The sequence below is a fragment of the Xiphophorus couchianus genome, chromosome 17 (assembly GCF_001444195.1).
Source record: "Xiphophorus couchianus chromosome 17, X_couchianus-1.0, whole genome shotgun sequence".
Lineage (NCBI taxonomy): Eukaryota > Metazoa > Chordata > Actinopteri > Cyprinodontiformes > Poeciliidae > Xiphophorus > Xiphophorus couchianus.
In genome coordinates this window covers 10728550-10741371 of record NC_040244.1, presented here as the reverse complement: position 1 = coordinate 10741371, position 12822 = coordinate 10728550, and the positions used below count along the sequence as shown (strand labels likewise).

Genomic DNA, 12822 nt, shown 5'->3' with positions numbered 1-12822 from the left:
AACACAACATCGATTGTTTATGCAGTCGATAAATCTTGGCTTTATGGAAGCGGAAACGCATAGCAGTTGTGGAGGAAAACACACTGGATGCAAAAGACATCAGTCTAAAGGTGACGTTCACATTCCACCAGGAGAACAACATTAACTACACAGCCTGAGCTACAATGAAAGAGGTTTAAATCACACTGTATTAACTATATTGACAATGGTCCAATCAAAGTCCAGCCCTGATTCTACAAATTGAAAAGAAACGTTCAAACGTTTAGAGATTGAATAGATACACTAGGTGGAGCCAAATCTCTCACTTTAACATGTTGCACTGCAGCAAGGATACAAAAATAAACTGATTTGAAATCCCGAAACCAACATTTATTCGTTCTTTTTTTGTACTTCATTTAAAATACAAAATATTTTGCAGTAGTATATTGTGAAGTAAACCATTCAACAGTCTTTCATGCTTCTCATGTAGCTTCAACATTTACCAGAATGTTATAATTATATACTGTTTCAGCCAGCAACATTGTTTCCAGGGTATTCACACTGAAATGCACCAGTTATTGTGTCCATGCCATCCTATTGTATTCTCCAAATTAGTAGTATATTTTTCATTTTCCAGTGCACAATCCTAAAAAAGGGGATCTATTTAGGACAATCTGGTTGTCCTAAATTAGGTGTGCATTTTGAAATAATAGTCCACTTAATGTTTTTTTTGTAATATTTATATATATTAAATATAAAAAGGCAGAAAATGTGCATGAACTGCCAGAAATAGAAACAATACAGGTGTCACAAGAGCTCAGTCACAAGTGAAATCATCAGAGGTGATACCCGATACTGTAGGCTAAACATGTTTACCTGACGATAATATAAAAAAACCCAAAAACAAACAGAAGTTCACAATAAATCAAAGAGTGAAAACTAGAAGCCGTCTAATTCCTCACAGTCTAACTTCCTTACGCCATGCCAACTCTGATCTTAACACGTCTACGCTCAAATCAAACCGTTATTTACAATAAACAGAAAATATATATATCTACACGCGGTGTTCTGGCATGTTGAAACCTAAAAACTTGATGCAAGTTATGATAAGACATGAAAATGCTTTAAAAAAAACAAACAAAAAAACAAAAAAGAATCTCCTATGTCCAGAAGGAGCAAACTACAGGATACACATTGGAACAATAGAAAGCAGTGTGCACTTCACGCATGCACACACACGCTCGTGAACTCAGACATTCACACCTGTACTTCATTGGCAAAAACATGAAACCTGCACTCAGACTGTAATAACATATACTGCAGAAGGTAAGCATAAATGCATAAATCAAAGTCACCAGTGCAATCACTCCTTGAAATGAAACAAGCAGTATTTTCATTCACATAAAAGGATACACTTGTATCCACATTCAGTATTATTATTTCCCCCTGCCCCCACTTATTTTTCCCAATGGTGATGGTTACAATAGGACGAGACAAGATGGTGAAGCTGGTTCACACTGGCAGTTATCTGGTGAGCAGTTTGGCAGTAGTTTAGTTTGGGTTTTTGATGAATGAGTTGAGAAAGGGAACGTTTGACATGAACGCGCGGTCTAGAGATTCCCATCACATGCCCGTTTTAGAGTTGCTTAACTCTCAGCAAGATGCTTTCTTTGTAGAAGAGGATGGAAGCTGAATAACATGATTGTCGACAAAGCTACAACCATCGAGAGTTAAAGTAGGTTCCTTCCACTTACTGCCACTTTTGAAATCTTTTTCCAGCCTTGTGTAGGAACCCGGACCCCTAAGAAAATATGGATTCATTAACATTTTTTTCAGATACTGTAAAAGAAGTCGAGGAGGTAATCTGAGTCTCACATCAGCTAACATCCATTCGATCTTTCAGACCTTCCAACCACAGGAAACAAACAAGGGCACCTTTGAAGAAACTCTAAAAAACACAACCACGGAGGGGGGTTTCCAATCACGTCAAAGAATATCAGTTCAATTTGTTAATTTGTTCTTTATAGCTTACAAAATGGTCAAATCTGTCATATTTTCTGGCAAAATAAAGGTCATTATCAGCTTTATATTAAGGACTATTTGAAACAACAAACTTTTTTTTAAAAACTCTTTTTTTCATGAGGCGCCTTCTATGAAGCTTTGAACATCCACCTTGTTTTTAAAATTGTGGTTTGCATAAATTGGCATTGAACTGTGGACCTACAGTAAGTAACTGCTTTCTACCAAGGCACTGGAAACCATGCTGACAGCTTTGTGATTACCAACACGTCGCTAAATACCGCCAATATTCTTAGCAAACTTGTACGATTAGAATATTTCTGTAAGTACGTGTACATAAAATGAAGGTGGAGGATTAATGCCAGTGAAATTAATGTTAAGATGGAAGAGTGTTGACAGGGTTTGCACTGCAGGTGGAAGCAATAGACAGCGACACTGGATCAGTCATTAATGTTGAGCAACAAGGGCACAATGCAACAACAATAGAATATAATTTAAATGATGGTAGAAACTATGAGGCTACAAGCAGATTGTTTGGGACCACTGTGGCTTGGAAATGTGTTGATACTTTTACTTTTTTATTGGCTTTTGCTACATTACAACCTTAGCTTCAATGTATTTTTTTAATAGCCAACATAAAAGTTGCATGACTGTAAAATGGAAGGATAAGGATTTATGGTAACCAACATTTTTCCAATTGTAAAATAGGAAAAGGGTGGCGTTCATTTGTGCTCTGCTCCTTTTACGCCTTGATTTATCTAAACAAAATCCAACCATTTTTCTACATCTGCCTGTTAATCGGAGGGTTTGCCTTTAACTTTTGAACATCGGACATCAGAGGGCATGCAGACACTCACAGAGGCCAGATATATGGCATGCATGTTTTTCAGTTGAGGGGGAAAAAAATCAAAGAACCTGGAAAGAACCCATGCATTGTATGAACAGAAAAGCCCCCTGCTAAAACTTTAACCAAGGAAACTCAAAAGTTTCCAACTATCAGCACTTGCCTTTAAAAATCACCAAGGAGGAAATACATTGGGGGATGTTGAATCTTTGCATAAACGCTTATGTTTTGTCCAAGTCTTAGAGTTTGGTTAGAGAAAATCAGTGAACAAACCGTATCATGACGACTTTCATTAACCACAAATGGAAAGAGTATGACACAATTTGCAGAACAAAACGAGTCTAACTTAAGCTTCTTTGCCAACATGCAAAACGAAAAAATGTGGTGGAAATATAACACAAGAAAGGGGAAAAGTTCCGGTTTCTAGATTTGGAAAGCTGGTAGAAACATACCCCAAATAATTTTCACCCGCGAAGACAAGCTTACTGTGTTTCAGCAAAGTACAAATGCACGCCACTTTCTTAGATTTTCATAATGAAAAATATTTTGAGGAGTCTATGTGTCAATTATGAATCACCTTGTGTTGGTCTCTCCTGTAAAATCCCAATAAAATTCATTAAAATATAAGGTTGCAATGTGAGAAAATGTGAAAACATTTAGTTTAGCACTGCACTGCTAGCGTGCGACACCAGGCTGGCTCTCCAGGCTTTTCAGGCACTACGACCGGACACACCTGACCTGGAAATATAGCTCCCATTCTTTCTCTAGCACACACGCACAAACAGTCCACCTGTAATAAAATAAAGAAAGGTAGTTAAATAAAAACACCTACTAGTTTCTACTTTGAGTCACTCTTTTCGCAGCTGGAACCACAATACCACTGCTGCCATTTTTTTCTTCTATATGTCAAACACCATATAACACTTTTCTGCAAGTAAGAAAATAACACCCTGGCTCATAGCCGTGCACCAAATACAGCGTAAGATGCAGCATACTTCTGCAAAAAAATAAAAAAATTTAAAAAAAAGACAAGAGGAAAATAAAATGCCTAACAGACACACGATTTGCTCCATGCAGTTGCTTATGAATGTGATTCATTTATATTAGCCTGCCTGCGGATCATATGCCGTACTTCCATCAAATATATATATATTCGCTATATTTATTCATGTTTGTAAAGAGATCACTAACACGCACACGTACACTTGGCCACACTCATGTTTCAGTCTGAGCGGTGAAATCCTCTCTGGCACATTTTGTCTGCTTTTCAGCATTGCCCGCTGTCTCTGTTCTTCTTTTAATGGTTGTGGGGGATTCGTAAGTGTGTGTTCACTGGTAGGTCACAGTGCGACTTGGGTCGACGGGGTGTGGAGATGAGGACATGTCAGCAGTCTTGGTGTAAAGGTAGCCTTGACCACCAGAGTGACGGCAACCACAGGGTAAAAGTAGGTGCCCACGACGGCTGTTGCCTTAGCAACTGTCACCACCGGGATGATCACATTTGCCAGGGTGACGCGGGGACAGCCGTAGCAACCGCTGCAGCCAGGAGGCGGCCGCATTAGACAAACGAGTTCATGGCGTTGACAGGCGACGGCGCCTCCGAACTCTCATTGCCCTCATGCGTGTCCTTCTCCTTCTTGCCGCTGTACTGGCCGATGAAGGAGCCGTCCTCGTTGAACTGTCCATCCCCGCCCTCCCCGTAGTCCACTAAACTGTCGTCGCTCTCGTCGCGCCGCACCGTCCCGTTGGATGGTGTCCGGCTGCCCTTCAGTGGCTTGTGGTCCTCGGTGTCACTGTTAGAGGGCGGGAAGGTAAAGCAGCGCAGAATCACTGAGAAATTATTCATACTGTTGATCGAAATTCAGACAGGCTCTTTAAACACATCCACATTCTACAGCTTTTCCACTGCACAAGTGTTACAAGAACAATGCCATGGTGGCATTTCTTGATGCCAAATTTAAGTCTACAACAATTAGGCATGGGTCAAGTCATGGTAAACAATGACTTTCTAGAACCTTCCATTATATTATTTTTGTGGCATAAGGTAGTCGCTGCAGACTGAGAGTAGGCAGAGGGAAAGAAATTTCCATGAACTTTCATCTATTGTTTATGGAATGTAATTTTTCACTATTTTTAGCACAATATTTTTAATAAATACTGACAACATGCAAAAGTTGGAAAGTTTGTTTAATTAAACAGCCTACCGAAGGCAAGATACAAATGGAGAAAGGATTCTATCACCAAACATCATCTGATTTCAATACTCTCTACTATCTATCTATTATACCAGCTCATGCCTAATTACAAGTACACAAATTAATTATGTCAACATTTACTGCACAAAAAAACAAACTGTAAGTTGTTTATATTACATTTTATGTTCCTGTACTTGTACAGTGGAGCAGCTCAGCTACATAAAAGTATCATGTATAGCGTTAGTGCTTTAATGCTGGAAGCCTGTGCACTAATGGAGGAAGTCTGCGAAGTGCGTGCTGTTTGACTTGTTGCAGTGCACCGGAATAAGAACTATTTTAGTCAATATGCCAGCAGGTAACATGCAGCAATCCAAAATGCAATCAGAATGTCTATTTTGATGCTGCATTTCAGTAAGAACTCCTTAATCTAGTCCTTTTTTATTGCAAGCTTTTCAAGGATAATATCAACACAGCCTTTAGATTTTTTTTTCTTTACCGACTGTCTATTTACAATCAATAAAGCAGTATTTATTTGTTAAAATTATGAAGGTAGAGTAAATAAAAGCAACTCTTTTTGTGTTAGACCATTTACTCAGGTAATACAGACCCAGTTACACATGGTATTGACTGAAAGGGATAACTGGTAAGTATCTTTTTAAAACTGTAGAGAAGTTGATAACTGATTATTGACACAACATTACAGATGGTTTGAAATAAAGTTGGAAATATAACGCTCTTCTGTGCCACACTAAAACAAGTAACAAAAAATTCTGCACATACGAAACTTAGACCGCTCTCTTCAAATTTAGGCAAGTAAACATTTTACAATTAACGAGGATCCAATGGCATAATAGCTTGTCTTTCCCATTTTGAAGAGTGACACTAGGTGATTGTAACATCAGATATACGCATCAGGGTGACATTATAGAACTACATAAAATAGATACATTTATGTTAAAGCTTTTTTTTAACAGAGCTACACATGAGCTGCCAATAAAAAGTAGCCATGTCTGCATAGACAGTGAACAAAATGAGATGAGTTACGGTGAGCTCCATTTACGACTTTTGGACAACTGTAAGCACAGAAATTTTTTTTTTATCCATTGCATGAAAACAAAAACTACTAACAAGGAGACTAAGACAGCTTTAAAAGACAACAATGTCTGATTTCCTGAGACTATTGTTCAAGTTATTAAATGTTATTAAATGAACAAGACTGTCACCTTAATGCCAGGTGTAAACAGGGTCTGTGTTGATGCTGCTTGTCCCCACAAATTAATCCACTAAAGTTAGAAAGCGCTTGAAAAGCAACCGAGGGCTGCATTAGGTGCATGCTGGTTTTATCGCATGTCTTACCTCTCCATTGACCTAAATCCCACAGAGGAGAAAGATAAAAATGCAAATTTACATAAACAGCACTTTATGGATAATTCATTAGTTTTTGGCCACAGAAAATGTATATATCTCACAAAGAATGAAAACTTACAAGGATGCTAGTTTCCATTTGCATCTTTGTAAACCAAGCATGCAAATGGAAAGTAGAAAATAAACAAACAAACAAAGCTCCTTTAATAGTTAAACCAAAGAAACTAAATTATTTCAATACTATATCTCTAAATTCCAAAATACACCTTGACCAAATAATGTCAACATTATGTCAAGGTTCTTAATTACATCTGCTAAATCAGATGATCTCATTGAAAAAAACTAATAATGAATTTGTTTCAACATTTTAGAATTAGTTAGTGTACATGACTAGATACAGCTTAAAGCTAAAGTACTGCGGATTAATCAAAACTTTTTCTGGATTACAGGGTCAATTAGACGGCCAATGAAAAGGTGAGTTGGTAAACAAAGCATGTTTTGAATTTTGCCTTGCCTCAATGGAGCGTTTGAAAATGGAGCCAGGTGAAGGGGAGTGTCTCTGTAACCTGATGGCAAGTTTTACATACATAAAGTAAATAAAAAACACACATGTATTTCTTACTATACACTCTATTGTAGAGAGTGTTTTCTCTCACCTGTACTCCCCGAATGTTCCATCGTCCTCCTTCATAGGTTGGATCTCTGGGTCTTGATGAGCGTCTTCTTTCTCTTTCACTGCAGTAACACAATGAGAGCCCTTTAAACATGCACTCTTTAAACATGCACTCTTTAAACATGCACTCTTTAAACATGCACTCTTTAAACATGCACTCTTCCATTCCCCGCAGGCCCCAGTTAGGTCTTTTACTGTTGCCAGCTGTGCTTTACCTGGATATTTGCCACCTTTGTTTCTCTTGATGAAGCATATGATGAGAAGCACCAAGATCAGGAGAGCGATGGCGCACATCAGTCCGATAAACCAGCCCTGCGTGGCGATGTCTACCTGCCGGTTGGGGACAGCTGGAGGACAAGACGGAGAGAGACAGGAAGGGAAAAAGAACAAACGGAAAGTGTGAGAACAACTGACTGAGTACATTTGAAGAGATGCACCAATAAATGGGCGGGAGATCTGAAAATGGCTGACTTAGCTTGACTGACCCAATGGCCAGCGACTGTCTGGTTAGAACATTGAAAGTATGAAATCTTTCCTATTGGCACATTAGGAAACAAGGTGCACTGCAAGCACTCTTCGATGTGGAAGCTGTTACCTACCAAACTCAAAACGTAGCTATTTTCTGTAGCAGTGAGGTGTTTAAAATTAAGTCTGAAAAAGCACAAAAAGAGAAGTTGTTGAGAAGAGACTGTTTTCACATAAAAAAATATCCTTAGCTCATCCAAGTAGCTATAAATAAAAGGGAAGCAACTGTTCTTCTGTCTTATCCTTCTGAGGTTTTGACTCTCTGTTATGGAACCTAGTGGATTTATAAAAGCTGGAAGTTAACCTAACGATCCATAATTTCCATTAACATACAAATAAAGAAAATTGTTAAGGTTAGTAATCCCACCCACTCACATAGTGGCCACTCTTACAAATATTCATTGACTGCTCACACTGCGAAAATGGAACAAAACAAACAAACAAAAAAACATTAAGTGCTGTTTTAGGTTTGATCAAACTGGAGATCTGAAATCTGCCACAAAACTTAGTGCATCTCTTTACATTAATAGTGAAACTTAAATGTTTGGGTGGTTCTTGTCATGGAGTCCAAAACTAAAGTTGACAGAGACTTCAAACTTTGAAATAAAAATACTAATATGGATCAACATGCAGTTTTTTTGAGACATTAAGTAAAATGACAGAGTGAATAGAACACAAATAACAGAAAATATGGATATTAGAGTAATTATTAATGTCACATGCATTTATTTTGCTTTGTTCTTTTTTTCTTGAAGTTTATTTCTTAATTTATTATAATTTCATACGTAACATGTCATGTCTTTCATAATCCTTTTATTAAGTAAAAAAAATAGTTTTTCTTTTCTGAATATTATTTGAGTCCAGAGAGAAGATTTAAGGATTTGAAAACTGCACAGTTAAAATCCCCTCACGTGTCGCTGTTCTTGTCTTTAAAGATTTGAGTTTATTCCTGTAAGAGTTGCTTTTGGATTACATGCATCACAACTATTGAGCAAAACACCACCAAAAGGGAGGTCCAATTTGGGCACAAACTCCTCCCAATTTTTCAATAAAATCTTTCTGACAAACAGATCTTTTCAAGAAACCCACTATTTTAGGAAAAAAAGAACAAAATTTGAAATATGGCATAAGGAGCACACACGAAATGAAAATGACCTGAAGTAAATGACGACAGCTACAAAACGACTACGTTTACGGCCGACTGTAACAGTCGACGCCGGGTGACTGAAAATAACAGAAAACTGACTTAAATCAAACAGAAAAGACAGTCTGCACCCTGAGGCACGCCGCCTCACCTGGCACTGTAACCGACACTTCTTTGGTCTTGTGGACCGCCGGGCCGGCGCCGTCTCTAGCTACCACGCGCACAGAATAGGACGTCCCCGGCTTTAGGCCTTTTATAGTATGCGAATGTGTACCATTTACTGACTCCCTTTTCCAGTCATCATCACCTGGAAGTGGTGCAGCGCATGGAGAGGGATTAGAATCGGACAACATTTGGAATAGCTGCATGCGCAGGGCATTCTGAAGATGGAGGAAGCAAGGAAATGCCTTACTGTTCTCTACAACATATTCCACAAATAAAATCTTATTGTGTCCAAAGTATTCCCAACTGATCACTGGGCCTTCCTCTGACACAGATGCGTTAACTGTTCCGAACACAGGCCCAGCAGAAGGCACTGGGCAAACAAAAGAAAAAACAGACGTTCTTATTTAAATATGAAACAGAAATTTCAGCTTAGAATGTTTTTCAATATAATCAAGTTACTGTATACTTTTTAAAAATAACTACAAAACATTTTCAATTGCTACTAAAGAGTCAAAAGTCAGTGCATTCATGAACATGAAGTTCATAGAATCATTTTTCGCATTTTGGTTACATAAATAATTTCAAAATTAAGCCAAGACGAGAAAACAGTACTATATTTATATAAGTTGCAAATGTCCTTGTTTTTTCTTGTTTCTGTGACATAGCACGAAATAAATAAGGTAGTTGCTGCAAAAACCTCAATTCCTTGTAAAAACTATGTTACCCTGGAGTATAAATCATACAAGGGAACTAAAGTAAAAATGCCTTCATTCCTACATAGTTCAATACCACATCATTTAGAAACCACGCTAAAATTTGTCATTTATTCGTTGATAAGTTATTTGGTAAAAAAAAAAAAAAAGTCAGAATATATGTCCAGAAATGAAAGTTGATCATCAAAGGTTAGTTTCTCCAATGTATGATATCTAAAAAAAACCCCATCTTTCTTCAATAAATAAATGACTCAATAGGTTCTTTTCGGGGTCTACTTTTAAGGGAAACCATCTTTGCAGCACTCAGTGTAAGCCAGGGTAGACGTTTGGATGTGCAGTTAGGGGCATGGGAAGTGCTTGTACCCTTGTGAAGCGGGGGATGTAGAGACAGAGTGATGGGGGAGGTTGGGTGAGGGGGCTCTGTGGGGCCTGAAAGGACACGGAAAGAGTAAAACAACACACATACAGTGCACGTGACAAAAGGCAACATACAGCACTGAGATAAGATATTCTGTACTACCTCTGAGCTTTGTCATTTAGAACGCGTTCAAACACTGAATTGATCGTTGTATCCAGACCAAAATAAGCCAGATCTGAATTACAACAAGGCAGGCATGCACACTAACTGGGCTTGATTAAAATCTCTTATGTAGCAGATCAAAGACAACAGGTAGCAGAAGGTAACAAGGCGAAGGAAATAGAGTAAGGTTAAGCAGATAGAGATTGCAAGCATAGCAACAAGGCAGTGTGCATAAAGGTGAGATACAACTGAAAGCAGATATTCACATAAAGCTCATGAACACACATAACCGTATTTTTTCTCAATGTGACATTAAATCAGATTTGAATGTTTCCTGTTCCAGCTCGTCAAGGATTACCAAAATCCTTACAGATTGTTTCTTTGTCTTTCTTCAAAGTCAAAAATTAACATACACTATAATTACTACACCATTAATCTTTTTGAGGAAGCTCAAATGATGATGTCATGGCATTGTAAGCTTCTGAAAGGTTAATATACGAGCTAATTAGAGGCGGAGTAGGTATGTTGCATTGCTTCCTTGTTGGATATTATAGAGAAATGACAAGAAATCAGCAAAGGTGTCAGGAAGAGATTTGCGAACCTCCGTAAGTCTGATTTATCCTTGGGTACGTCTTCCAAATGTCTGTAGGAGCCAAATGCCTCCAAAATATTATCTATAAGGATAAACGACCATACAAGTTGTTGATATTTAGCAAATAATTGTAGTAATTGTAAATGACCTAAAACAGGAAAATTTTTGCCTGATTTTAAGTCACATAATGAAAAAAAAGGTTACATGTCAATTTAATTTGTAAATATCTAAGATTAACTCTAAATATAGTTATAAAATATGACATCCTAGGGATTGTTTTGGTTTTCTAATGGAAAAAATATCATGCAAACATGTTTGAGGCACACATGTTACCTTTGCCTGGCTGTATAGTGGGCTGAATAAGAGCTTAAAAGAGAAAAGGAAAGACAAAGACAGGGCCGTAAGACATTAAATGGGGGATAAAGAAGAGCCTCCTCATGGTTGTCCGTTTTAAAGGAATCTTTAACCCAACTTTAGTTCATAACCCTCAGTAATGTTGCTGATGTAAGATACTGACCTTTTCTGTCAATCAGAATTTCGGTGTGAATCACCTCAAGCTAAAAACCGAAAACACACCAGGCCTTACCTGTATCCATGGCTGTAGACGCCTCTTCTGTGATTTCCGGGCCAGGGCCTTTTCTTGTCCGAGCCTTCAAGTAAAACTTATAGAGCATGCTTGCGTTCAGGCTGGTCAGTGTGATGGTAGTCACGTTGGCTGGAAAGGTCACTTCCTTGACTGGTCCCAGTTCACTTGTGGTATTAACTGTTGAGGAAGCAGAAAGAGGTCAGTGACGGGAAATGAACGACTACATAAAAGTAGAAGAGAAAACAAGTTATTCGGTGTCCGGTTACCCCTACCAGCGTGGTATTTGAGCGTGTATCCTGTAAGGCGTCCATTGTTGCTCAAAGGTGGGCCCCATTTTACCGTAAGAGTGTCCAAACCGTGGTCAGTCACGCTCAGAAAAGAAGGAAGATCCGGTACTGAAATACAAAGTTAAGCCACAGTCAGGACTTATTATGTATTAGAAATCTCTGGAATTGGTATGAAAAAGGGTGTATGAAAGCCAACTGTTCAGAGGAAAACGCTAAACCTTATATACGCACCTCCTTCGGGGGTTTCAAAGGTCTTTTTGGGGCTAGGAGGTCCTTCTCCTTTGTTATTGAACACCTTGACGAAAAGGTCGTAGACACTGTAAGGCTGAAGCCCCGGCAGCATTCCCTCACTGCGGTTACCACTGAAAGTTAAAATCTGCTCCTGCTCGTCTGCTTCTTCCTGTTGGTCTTGCTGGCCTCGCACCCGACGGTAGTACACCTACATAAAAGACACAAAGACATAAGCGCTATTTTGAAGCCTGGTCACCAAATGTCCTGGTTTATTTGAGTAACTGAAGTCATGATTGCACATTGATCCAAGAAAAACCAAAAACTAACAAGTTTTTGTGGATGAAAAAACAAATACCCTGTATCCTTGCAGTTCACCTCGGACAGAGGGATTTGATACCGGCTCCCACTGAACTTCTGCCAGCGTGCTGTTAGGAACGGTGACCTGGACGCTACCAGGAGCAGACAAAGGCTCTACCAAGTGGAGATACACCAGTGTTAGTCATCAGCATGGAAAATGATACTGTGCTACTGTGTCTGAGGCAACTACACAAAAAAAACAAAAACACAAGGACACGTGTTGAAAAAGTTCAACATTTTAAACTTGCTCAAACCTTTTTCTTTTAAACCTATCTGGTCAAAAACAAAAAACAGAATTCATGGAAACATCCGCAAAATTCACTCACTGTCTTCTCCCGAGTATCCAGTCACAACTGTGGGCTCAGGTGCGTTGCCGTAGTTATTAAAGGCCTGAACTTTAATTTCGTAGGCCACATAGGTTGGTGTTCCAGAAACAATGAGCTGGGAATCGTTGACAACATTCTTCGAGGCCCAGTCGTCTTCCACATCCTTTTGTCTCCACTGCACCTTGTACTGCAGTCCCGGACCATTTGACTGAAATCCTGTGAGGGGCTACGCAAGACAAATGTTAAAGAGTCTATTGACTAAAAAGCTGAGGAAAACAGTTTTAAATCTCACTAAACTAAA

At 38.7% G+C, this 12822-nt stretch overlaps 1 protein-coding gene across 16 annotated transcripts in view; it reads right to left on the bottom strand.

Moving 5' to 3' along the window:
- Positions 1-347: 347 nt before the first annotated feature.
- The window catches only part of nrcama (neuronal cell adhesion molecule a), a 53653-nt gene continuing 41178 nt past the window's right edge, over positions 348-12822 (bottom strand). For 4 of the 16 annotated variants that reach the window (XM_028043227.1, XM_028043226.1, XM_028043228.1 and 1 more), the window contains 13 exons: positions 12522-12747; positions 12194-12309; positions 11839-12046; positions 11593-11715; positions 11321-11497; positions 11068-11100; positions 9986-10051; positions 9157-9279; positions 8896-9051; positions 7291-7422; positions 7059-7137; positions 6394-6405; positions 348-4635 (listed from right to left, as the gene is read on the bottom strand). In XM_028043227.1, the coding sequence (XP_027899028.1) occupies positions 4401-4635; positions 6394-6405; positions 7059-7137; positions 7291-7422; positions 8896-9051; positions 9157-9279; positions 9986-10051; positions 11068-11100; positions 11321-11497; positions 11593-11715; positions 11839-12046; positions 12194-12309; positions 12522-12747 (1686 nt within the window). In that variant the 3' untranslated portion in view covers positions 348-4400. The other 12 variants (XM_028043237.1, XM_028043239.1, XM_028043236.1 and 9 more) reach the window with 9 other exon arrangements.